Source organism: Centrocercus urophasianus, unplaced genomic scaffold (genome assembly GCF_019232065.1).
Source record: "Centrocercus urophasianus isolate 14NV4802_14NV808 unplaced genomic scaffold, USGS_Curo_1.0 seq_10, whole genome shotgun sequence".
NCBI lineage: Eukaryota > Metazoa > Chordata > Aves > Galliformes > Phasianidae > Centrocercus > Centrocercus urophasianus.
Window position 1 is genome coordinate 97,856,555 of NW_024884142.1, and position 12,163 is coordinate 97,868,717.

The 12,163-nt window shown below is 41.3% G+C and overlaps 1 protein-coding gene and 1 long non-coding RNA gene across 9 annotated transcripts in view; one reads left to right on the forward strand and one right to left on the reverse strand.

Moving 5' to 3' along the window:
• The window catches only part of LOC122156201, a 60,160-nt gene that overhangs the window by 43,203 nt on the left and 4,794 nt on the right, over positions 1-12,163 (forward strand). For all 6 annotated transcript variants that reach the window (XR_006167409.1, XR_006167406.1, XR_006167405.1 and 3 more), the window contains 2 exons: positions 6,756-6,847; positions 11,212-11,318. This is a non-coding gene — a long non-coding RNA (uncharacterized LOC122156201). The remainder of the gene's footprint in view (positions 1-6,755; positions 6,848-11,211; positions 11,319-12,163) is intronic.
• Positions 1-12,163, reverse strand: part of MACROD2 (mono-ADP ribosylhydrolase 2) — an 839,235-nt gene that overhangs the window by 34,799 nt on the left and 792,273 nt on the right. For all 3 annotated transcript variants that reach the window (XM_042810749.1, XM_042810757.1, XM_042810741.1), the window contains exons 14-16: positions 10,355-10,432; positions 9,628-9,702; positions 8,582-8,686 (exon numbers count right to left, since the gene is read on the reverse strand). In XM_042810749.1, coding sequence (XP_042666683.1) covers positions 8,582-8,686; positions 9,628-9,702; positions 10,355-10,432 — 258 coding nt within the window. The remainder of the gene's footprint in view (positions 1-8,581; positions 8,687-9,627; positions 9,703-10,354; positions 10,433-12,163) is intronic.

A 12,163-nucleotide genomic window follows, 5' to 3' on the forward strand; every position in this document is an offset into this window, starting at 1 on the left:
AAATATCTATAGGTACGAGGAAAGGATAATGCTTTGAAGATCTGAATGAGATCAGGTGGGATTTTTCCTGCTCAGGATCTGTAATGGTGAAAGGCAGATTTACTCTCAGCTGGGGTCGTGCCCCACTGAACAACTTGGAGATGTTTCTTCCCTCTGCTTGAGTGCCAGACCCTCCTTGTGCACACCAGACTTCCTCTCCAAGCACCAGGAGCAAGGGCATCTGAGAAGCCACAGCACAACAGCTCCTGGCAGGGCCAAAACCGTGGGGCTGAGCAGCAGAGAAACCAGAGCAGAGCTGAACCAGAAAGATGGCATCCTGACAGACCTGTTAGCATGAACAGTGGCTAAATGCCATCATTCTGATAGGAGAGCATGGTAAACTGCTCACCCACACTGCTAGGCACAACCGCAGTGACAAAGTTCCTAACAGAGAAGGGAAACATACATCCACACCCACAAAGTAAATCCCACAACATACACTGCTTTCTTTGAGTTCATTCCTGTTCTGATCCCTAAATAAGCAAAACTCCCAAACCATCTCCCCTACCCCCGCTGCTGGTTTTTAGTTCACACTGCTACAGTCCCACTCCGCTCATTGTGCTTCATGACAATCATTGGTAAATGCAGTTTCTTTCTCTGTCTGAAGTGTGTGTGGCCACTTGCACGTATGAAAGAGCTGTAACACAGCACAACCTGGGCAGAGGCGCATCTTATGCATGCTGCACATCATATATAACGTAAAGCATGGGGGAGCACAGAATTTCCAGAGCCAGTTCAGCAGGATCTGTGCACACCCCACCCTAGACAAGGTTTATTAAAGGAGGGGAGAGTCCAAAATGAATCAGACTGAAAAGGTTTGATGGATCTATTCTGATTTAAAACCAGAAGTCTTACTGTCGCAAATGGGAACGAAGCCCGCTGCTCAAACAGAAACCTCGGGAGCTGCACAGTATGCTGAAAACAATGGTGCCATTTCTCTGAAGGTGCTAAACCTGATTTCCAGATACATTATTAACTACGATGCCATCTGTAAAACTGCAGCCTTTGGTCAGCGAGCTCTCTTTTTTCAATTATGCTACAGGAAGAAGTTTCTAGGATGTCAAAATCTCTCCCTCGATTCCTTTCCTTGCTATTTGATATGATTTGAAAGATACGTGTTTCATTTGCATAAAGAACCTCTGCTTCTCAGGAGATTTGAATTAGAACCAAAGACTGGTAGACTTGAGCACCACATGAAATATGAATTCCATTATCGTTCCAGTTTTCATATGCTAAAAGGGCATTATCAGCATCTTAAAGCTCTTTAAGCCTTGTAGCTCAGAAGTACAAAACATGTAACATCATGTAATAATATTGTAAACATATGAGGACTTTGAATGACTTCATAGCATCTGCTTTTCGGTGGGATTTTATGGCTTTATATTATTTTGGCGTTCCTACCACTGGAAAATAAAAATGTAAATGGCACTTTAAAATACGTCATTAAAAATATCCCTTTTCTCCTCCAGCTTCTCAGAGGATTTAATCTTTTTGTTGTTTGTTTTTTTTTTTAAATTATTTTTTGTATGTAGAAGAGAGTTCTAAAAAGTATTATTAGATTGAACGCAGAATGTATTTCAATGCAGTACTGTAACGTGAGTTAATTAAACTAAACAAAGGCCACATTGCCAACACTTTCAAAGGGAACAAGAGATGATATTTTTAAATGAAATAAAAATTGACAATTCATAATAATATCTCTATTCTGATGACGAAGAAAGCAATCAGATACACGCAATAAACCTTAAACACTATTATTGTTGAAGCAGTCCATTTTCTTGTATCTTTTTCCCTTTCTTTTGCCTTTTTGTCTTATACTCCACCATCAAGCCTGATAACATAAAATGACTGTGACGGCAGGTGAAATGCTTAAGCTGAGAATTCCTTACATTTTCCACTTTCTCTTAGAAAACAATGCAGAAAAAAATATATCGTTTGTCACTGGAAGAGATGAAAAATAATTAAAACTTAGAATTGATCTTGCACCACCTGTTCTTTACATACACTCAGGCTAGAATCTGATATATGGAGAGTAATGAAAAGAAACAGATTCCTTCTGTGGCAGGAAAAAAAAAAATGACTTCTTTCCCCCCAAGGAGATTGAAATCAATATCTGGAGCAGACTGCTGACAGTATAATAACCACCCATCCTGCTCATGCACAGCGTTGCTCAGTACAACCCACACAGCACCCTTAGGGAAGGTTGGCGGGGGCCTGCACCCTCCACGAGCAGGGAAGGAACATCGTTTTGGGCACCGTGCACTGATGTGGCACGACTCTGCTGCTGCACCAGGTGGTCTGTAGAAAACAAAAATCCCAGCACCTCCTCACTCCTGTTGCTGCACACGGCTGGTCATGATAGCCTGCAAGTGAGACTTCCTCCTGTTAAGCTTGCTGGTCCTCCGTCATCACAGAATGGCTTGAGTTAGACCTTAAAGCCCACCAGCATCAACCCCTGCCATGGGCTGGCTGCCCCCCACCGGCTCAGGCTGTGCAGGGCCCTATCCTCTCAAGTCCTGGAAGGCTGCAGTGAGGTCTCCCATCAGCCTTCTCCTTTCCATGCTGAACAAACCCAGATCCCTCAGCCTTTTTTCACAGGAAAGGTGCTCCAGCCCTCTGATCATTTGTGCCCATCTCTAGACCTGCTCCAACAGCTCCACTTCCCTCTTATTCTAGGGTCCCCAGGCCTGGACACAGCAATCCAGTGGGGCTCATGAAGGCAGAGCAGAGGGGACAACCCCCACCTTCTCCCTGCTGCCACCCGTCTGTTGATGCAGACCAAGACGCAGTTGGCCTTCTGGGCTGCATCAGTGAAGCACCTGCTGAGAGCACCTAACCTTTGCCAGTATGAGAGCCTGGAAACCTCCCAGTCTGGCACTGCCAAAGCTACCACAGATATAACCATGGGCCCTGGGTCCAAAAATCCACTCCTCTTCCACAAGCCGCATCTTCTTCCAGCGGTGCACAGAAAATGCTCACACACAGCCACCCACAGGCACATCACCTCACCTCTGCTCAGAGGCTTTCAAACAAAACCACCCCAAACCTGGATCCATGTAAAATATTTTACATGCATTCAATAAAAACAACATATTGTTTTGAACTTGAAAAAAACTGTGGCGTTCCTCCCTTATCAACAGTTAGCTTTTGCCAGCCTAAAAGATTTTCCTGTCCTTTGCAACATCTACTTGCCATAAAAGTAACCTGAATACACTTTTTGCCACTTTGAAATCATTGTATCTGTGGCAGAAGTGCTTTTCACTGGAGCTACAAATGGAACTGCCCTTGGACCAATACGGATGGACCACAGGAGGCTGACGAGCAGAATGTGGGTGCCAAAGCTCCTCGTCTGGTTGACATTTCAATTGTAAAGCTCACCCGAGTTCTGTGAAATTCTCCAGAAAATAAAGGCTTTTAAAGGGAGACTTCTTAAACCTGAAAGCACTTGGATGAAGGCACTTTTTTGGCTTTCTAGTCATAATCTGGTTACTGAGTGCTTCCAGCTAATTCCAGCAACAATCCATCTCTTTAGCTCGGCTGTGGACATCTGAGTTTAAAAACCAATTTCCAAGTTTCTATTTCCACAGAACAGCCAGCATTTCTCTGCAAAAGGCCCAGAGGTGCACCTTTATTTTTCTCTGCAAAATATCAATACATGTTGGAAGCATATTGTTAAAATACATTCCAAATTTATGGCAAGACTATTCTGCAACAGCCCATAAAATGTCATCCGATCCATCCAGCATGGGTTGTTATCAAAGACCAAACATGTTGTATCTGAATTAGGATACTTTACTCCTATTCTGGGGGGGAGGAATTGAATAAAAGGAGTTGGAGCCTCTGAACTAGCTCTTCAGAAGCCACAATGCTCCCACACGTATTTGTTTGCTTTTCTTCCCAAACAAAAAGAAAACATCTCTTCTAAAGATGCGTACAGAAGATTTGTTAAATCTCTTTTCTTCCCTAAGACGTCTGACCCATCTGCACTTGCAAGTGAGAAGTTCAGTTAAAAAAATAAATGCAGTTACAATTGCCATGACTCAAGAATAAAGATGTCAGATTTGTCATGAAAGATCTTCCTCCAGAAGTACCTTGTTTCTCTGTAACTACAATGCCATATCAGAGAAAATAATTCTTTTGACTATATTTACAGCTGTACCAACGCAACCACTGCAGCAACAAATCACAAATGCCTGAGAATGAAACTGCAAAAAATGAAGAGTTCTTTTCAAAGCTTTGGAATATTTAAATCTCTCCAAGATTATGCTTTGAAATAATCTATTTTGGTATATGAACGCCCTTAAAACCTTAAAAGCAAAGAATGGATGACTTGACAACTACAGAGTAACATCCGCTCTCACGATGAAGATTCTTGAGTAAAACTGGGTTCAGCTAGGATGGAAATCAGGCAGAATTCAAACTTTAAATAGGCAGTGACCAAAAGTCTGGCATCAGAGGAAATCATGTATACTGCAAATGATTTGAAAGAAATAAATCCCTACAGTCCATTCACAAGCATCCTTCAACATCACACAGCTCATGTGTGATGGTTATTATAATTCTTTAAACGTGGCATTCAAACAGGCCAGGATGCAACTACAGAGAAATACCAGTTGAACAGGCTGGGTCTTGCTTGTAAGCTAAATCCCTGGATGCTTCAATACCCTTTCTGTAGTTTCTCATTACAGTAGTTTGTTCCTTGATAGTACTTGACCAAGAACCTGTTCCTGCACTTCTGGACTTGTCCAAAGGAAAATAAACCTATTATTTTCCCAGAAAGACCATCACCCAGCCACAGGTTCAGCAGAGGTGCCACAACAGCTATGTAGGAGTGGCAGAATGATTCCATCCCTTTCCTTTTGCCCACCATCTCTTACACAGCTCCAGTGATCAGAATGAAGCTGTCAAGACTTTCTTGAAACCAGGAGCTGTGCTTTGTGCTCAGAACACAGTGACAGGTGAAACTGGTGGAGAGAAATCCCAAGTCAAGTTCAAATAATGTTAGAAGCAGCACAATAAGACGAAACGCTTTAGCCTAATCACAGAGAAGAAAATTAATAAAATTAATGGCTATTTCTGTTATTATTCTCTGATGGAAAACCTGTCCTCCAAAGAGTTCAGCAACTTCAGCAGATGACGAGTGAGAGAAACTATCACATCCAATGACTTTATGTAGGAAGACAGAAAGAAGATGGAAATGAAAATGATGGGGGGGACAGCAGGCTTAGAGTAGGACATGCCTGTGTATTCACACATGCTGTATGCTGTCCTGTAGAAAGACTGATCTGTTTGAAACTGAATGCACGGTCATTACAACGTAACAAGACTATTTCTATGCATACGGATAAAGGGGCAGCCAAGTGGCATATGAAAAACATGTACACCTCCCTAGTCAGAAAATAGGTCAGTGATCACCACTTATCCTGCTTTTTAATAAAGGGATTTGTGAATATTCCCTAATCTTATAACAAACACAGATTTTCATTATTCTTTTGTGAACTAGAATGGGCGCATTAAAGTAGTTGGAAAATAATATTAAAAAAAAAAAAAAAGGCATCTTAGCTTGTCCTTTTTGTTTTTTTTTTTCAGGTGCTCCCTAATAATATATAACTTCAAGTTACAGTAGGAAAAAGGGAATAATTGGCACACACTGTATTTTATTACTGATCTTGGAAAAAGCCACACCAGGTTTTTATGAAACACACACTGCTTCACATTGTTACATTCTTCAGGGTAATCTGGCTTGTTTCATATTTCTGGCAATAGGAAAGAGTGGTGAAATTGCAAAGACTTTGATTCTCCAGTCCTCTGGGCTCCCGTGCCCCAGAACAGGATTCACGCCTCCTTGGTAATACACACTATGGAGCTGTGAAGCCACACCAGCTACAGAAAAAGGACACTGCAAGCACTCAAATCCCCTACTATACACATCAGCTGGTATTAAAATGAGCACAGTTAAATTGGAGGCGTACCTACAGCTTGTGAAAAATGACACACACCGCTAAACCATCAAGAAACAGACATTTTTTCAAGGCAAACTTTCCAAGGATAACTGACAAAAAATTCCAGCTAGCTTCAAAGCCCCTACCAGTAACTAAGCAGAAATCTAGCTTAGGGTTGGAAAGGGGACCTTGAACTTTGCTGGTCAGTTAGTGGCTTCCATAGCTCCAGTTCTGGAGACAGCACAGGTCACAGATGGCTCCCATTTATCCAGTGGCTAACAGTGAATCAGAGAGAGGGGAGAGGCAGTTCTGTGCCACCCCTCACAAGCTGGGATTAGCTTGGTAACACAAAAAGCAAATACCAGATGTAGAACAGAGAGATCAGGTAGCTGATAGTCCAGTAGCTGCTACATGCAGCGAGGCACACAGGTCTAATACTGATCAAAACCACCGTTGTGACACTTATGATCCAGTTTTATGACTGGATTTCTATTTGATGGGAACTGCAGTCCCACTTTAGCCCTTTTCCAAGTGTTCTCAGGCAAAAAAAATGCTGTTTTATTGTACGTCAAATGCACCGTGGATGCTGCTGGAAAACAATTTAACTGAATTAGTTCATGCAAAAAGGGTTACATGAAATAGTGATACATAGTACATCCCTGGTTTACGCCCCATAATCTCTTCCCATTAAGAGGAGACTCTCCTTGGGGAATATGCATTGTTTTACCAGTTTGAATTTCAGCTGATTTTCTGTTTTTTCATCTTTTTGTCCAGATCCATTTTGCATCATGGTGGACTTTCAAACCTCCCATGGCTGAGTGTGTGCCCACTGACATGGAAAGCAACTAACACCACCAGCTCTGAAGGTACCCTACACATTCTTACACCCATAAGAGAAAAGGACTTGCAAGGAAAAGTCTTAATTTCCTTTTCCTCACACAAAAGGAAAAAGCATCAATTTATTTTCCCTGATCCCAAGACAGCGCGCTCAGAAAAAGCTAAAGAAAGTATCTATACCATGACTTAAAAGTGGTACTACCCTGCACACAGACTCAGCACAGCATCCCCTCTTACTATGGAGTTTAAATCAATGAGTCTTTCTATGAAATTCAGTAAGCTTTGGATCAGACACATCTTATTCAGGAGCAATATCTGAGCCCGCGTAGAGGAACATGTTCCACAATGTCTGGAAAGAGCCTTTTACTTACTTAGCACTTGAGCCTTTTAAATCAAGGGTAGGAAAAGGAAAAGTGCCAAGAACAACCCTTTTCTGACATTACCTCCTTTTCTTTAATGTTGCATATTTTAATACTAGGTAGAACAGATGGTGAAATACAAGCTCTCCACTGAGAACTAAATGACAGTATCTAGCTGTAGGGGACAGTAAAGTATTAAAGAGAAGGAAATGCACAAATAATGAAAGTACATTTTGTCCAACTTGCTTTTGATGAGACATAAAATAAAATGTAAATAATTTCTATTAGGAGGAAATTAACATAATGACTTTGGTATTTGCAATCAGAGTGAGCTTGTATTATATAACCTGGATTTGTAATTGAAGTAGAGCAACACCATTTACCTGGATCTGAAGTAAGAATTACACGAATTCTGTTTTCACCATCAGTAATACAACACAAAACCAATACTATTAGCATGACTGATAATAAAGAAATGTGATTAGTCTCAACTTGGATTGGCAATAAAAAAAAGCAGCAGAAATGCTCCTCAGCTGTACGTGAACAAAGAGGTTCTATTAACCTGAGTTTGCAGTAAAGAAAAGCGTCAATAAAACTAACACAGGTTTGCAATTAAGCTGGTGTCAATGTGGCTGGGAAAAGAAGTTCATAATTAGGACAACAGTGTTAGTATTGACTTGAATTTTCACTAAAAATCATGGCTGGGTTTTAATTTGGAACTGTAAAATTCATCTCCATGCTTTACAGAAGGCGACTGTATAATTATCAACTTGCAGTTACTTTACAATTAGAATTACTTCCATAATGTGTTCTTTTTTATATAACCATGTGTGTGTTATAAATGGGCTCCCAGAAGAGTATCCAACACAGAAAATTAAACTTCCAAGTTTCTTTACAAAGGCATTAGTAAGGATTTAAATGCTTTACCCTCAGAAAAAAAATGACTGCTTCAGCAAGACCTTGTACTTCCGCTCCAGATATTGGTTTCCTTATTAGAATTACTAGTTTTAGTTAATTACTAGCTACATCTCTATTAATGGTCTCACAAATCATTTTGTGCCCATTTGTTGTAAATACTCTCGATGCTTCTAGTGAACATGATCAAGAGAGTACTTAAATGGACGTAAACGGGTTGTTTAATCAGCCTTGGGCACATTAATACAGAAAGCCAACAACATGAAGCGTGCTTAAAGTCACTTTGGAATCTGACTATGCACTTTCTTGCACTTACTTTCCTATTTGAGTGCAAGTCTAACACACCAACACAACACCCAAAGATAAGGAAGAAATATCTTTTTATAAGAAATTTCTTTTATGTGCTATTTCCATGTTTTCTCACAACAGAAAGGAGAATGTGAGCCTAGCAGAATTCTCTACCTCATTCTATTTTATTAGTAGACTTACCTCCTTCTTCTTCTTGTACTCCTCCTCCTTCTTTTTCTTTTTCCTCTGCTCTGGGAATCAAAGGTTTCTCTTCTTCTGTTGTGTCTCCTTGGTTCAACAATGGCTCTGAATAAATTTGATAAAAAGATGAACACTATGGCTTTTCAGAACTGACACTGCATAAAAGGATTAACAGATACTAGAGAGATTATCATTAAAAACACTGGAAAAGGATCATTCCCCCCAGGAGGACAGACACAATAACCATCTTGGAGAAATGCAGGGGGCTGCATTTGAGAGCAAGGCCTTGATCCTCTAACATGCTGAGCTTTCTGGGATTTAGTACAGAAAGCCCCACGTTCCTGACTTCAGTTATGGGCCTTTACCAGGACTCATCACCAACCCAGAGACACACATACCCAAGCTCTTTGTTGGACTGGGGTCAGAGTGTGCTGTGCTCCAAATGCACAGGACTAAGTGCTTGTCATGAGGAACAGGAAACGCTGTTTTCATTTCTCTGTCTAAAAATGGCAGTCATTAACAACTCAGCCTTTCTCACAGAGAAGCCATAGCTACTGCCCTGCTCTGGGTTTGTCTAGTCTGGAGAAGGGGAGGCTCAGGGGAGATTTCATTGCTTTCTGCAACAACCTGAAAGGAGGTTGTGGCAAGCTGAGAGTTGGCCTCTGCTCCCATGTAGCAGTGTTAGGATGAGAGGGGATGGCCTCGCATTGAGCCAGGGGAAGTTCAGGTTGGCTGTGAGGAATAATTTCCTCCCCCAAAGAGCGGTGAGGCAGTGGCACAGTTGCCCTGGGAGCAGTGGGGTCACCTGAAGGTGTCCCAGAGCCGTGGGGAGGTGGCACTGAGGGACGTGGGCAGGGGGCACAGTGGGTTTCTGGGGATGGGTGTACGATAGATGATCCAGCGGTCTTTTCCAATCTTAATGATTGTATGATTCCATAAGACTATTTAGCTCCACAGTTTAGCTTTAGTAGGTATTGAGAAGGAAAGGGAATTTAAATGCTATTGGTAATATCTGAGCATTAACTAGCTTTATGCATATGCAGTACCTTCTATTTCCATGCAGGAGCTTTGGGAATCTGCCCCGGTTTTCATCTCCTCCTCCACAGCATCCTCCTGTTGTCCTGTTAACGTGACAAATTGAAAATGACATCAGCACGAGGGCTGTGCACATGCAATGCAGGTTCAGCAGGCACAGCACGAATCTAACAGGCAGCATGGTACTCTTCAGCCACACACTGCTTTCTTCTATTAAATGAACAACATTAGAATTATTTCATATGTGAAAAGACCACTTACTAAGCTTCAAGCGTTAAGTATGTTAAATGCCTGGTCAAAACTGATCCTGAATCAATTTTTTTTTTTATTCTTTCATAGCTCAGCCTCAGCAAACTGTTTCTCACAGGAGCTGCTGCAAAGCACCCGTGCTTGACAGTCAGCTTATCAGAAGGAACAGAATAATCCCACAGGCTTTTAGAACAACAATGACAGAGGGAAAAAGAAAAAAAGAAAAAAAAAAAGAGGCAATAACAATGATGCTATGCACTCTGGATCAATGTGGTTATAAACCCGTGCATTTGGAGATGTGCGTCTTTGCCAGCAGTGCCAGAAATTGCTGCACAAACTTGATCTGGCATAGAAACACTGCTAGCTGGAAGCGCTTTCCCAAGACAACAGAGGTCAGGCTAAAACCCAGTGGAGCCTGGAAATGGAAGAATCAAGGTTCCCAACTGGTTTATTACCTGTATTTTCAGGAATTTTCAGAGACAACTTTACCTTGGGCTTGATCTTGTTCACACCCCACAGGATGTGCTGGGTCACTCTCCCTCGTGCCTTTGGAGACTTTCAGAGAGTCTGAGGAAACAGCAAACACACAATCACATGTACTGCAGTGGTTTTAGGCTGGAAAAGTCTGTTTCTTGCCTCAGACACTGGCAGCCTGAGATTTGTACTTGGCATTTTGATACTCAGGCAGCATTTCTAGCTGTTTAACCACAGCCCTGTACACTGCAAATACGTTCTCATGGGTCTCAATTATTCAAATTGATTTCAGAATCTGTCCACTTACTGAGTAGCTTCTGGCCTGCAGAAAACAAAATAAAACAAAACAAAAAAACTTTTAAAAAAAGAGTTGCTGAAAATGAGAAGTACAACCAAGACTTCTATGAACTGGGTGTCACAAAGACACTATGAGAAACAAAATGAACCACCTACTTGATAAATAGACTTCTTTTCTCTTCAGAACAATGTCAGTACTTTTCAAGGTTGGATTTCCACAAGGTTGACAAACATTGAGTCTTAAATCCCAGTGCAAATCCCAGCCTCATTGCACCAAATGACAGAATTCCCAAGATCACTGCCGTGGCCAAAACTCCTTTTGCTTCTGGGAAGTCCAACAAAATGAACTGCCCGAAGCCAAATCCTGAACCAGTGGCACAGTAAGCTTTAAACTAGACATTATAAATCCAATCCCTAAGCTATCTGTGGTCCTCATAAACACAGTACATTATTTCTGTTGTGTCAAACAACATTTTGTGACAACAGCCACTCCTTAGTGATGTATGAAGTGCAAAGATCTACAGCGTATGACAGTAAGTTACTCAATGACAGGCTTGTTATGGCTCTATTTCTAGATCGTCTCTTTCTATAATGCAGCAGAAAGAATCTTACAATATGTAACACCAAAGGATGCTCTGGTAAAACTCTGTTCCTGAAACTTGCCAAGAAAAATCTCCAATGGGTAAGTGGGAAAGCTGGGTTGTTAACATCTGATCCAAATTTAATAATCTGTAGAAAAGGTATGCACTGAAAGTGTGTGCCTTTAATTAACTGCAAATAATCCCCCAAGGCAAATATTTAATTACCTGCACAGCTTCCTACCTCTTTCATGGCATGACAATAAGTTTATAAATCCAAGTTTGAAAGTAGAATATCTCACTGATGTACAAGTTGCTAAAATTTGCTCTTGCTGCACATTTTTTTCACCCTATTGTGGACTTAAAATGCTCCTTACTGCTATCAACTGTGCTGGACTTTCATACTAGAATGTCCCAGTGTGCTGTGAGTTGCAAGGGATTACTGTACCAGCCTGAATTAGAGCAAAAATCAATTAGAATCTCATCAAATTGCAAGTCAATAAATGAGTTGAAGGACCTCTTGGTTTTCCGTGAGAATGGCACTAAAAATCTGAAGGGAGTTTGTCAACGTCTAGGACAAACTTTAAACCCATTGACATTCTGGTTTCACTGATGCCTTTGACAAAGTCTTCAGGATAACTAGCAAGTCAAAGTCTGCAGCATTCGCAGTTCATATTCAGAATTACTATAATCATTTATTTGAATGTTTGTAAATGGTAGTGTGCTGACAAAGCTGGAATCAGAAGTCTCCTGTCTTAAGCGCCCCAGCCAGGGCCCTCCCAATAGCCAAAAGTGATAACTAAGTGTGATATTACCTGCTTTGGGTGGGAGGGATGCACAGCTGTCTGTCCCACAAGGTCCTTAAAATTATTTCATCTTACATTGATTGCACAGTACTTCATACTGCCAGACCTGTGCCTTTAACCTCAGTCCACAGGTGCCACCTTTT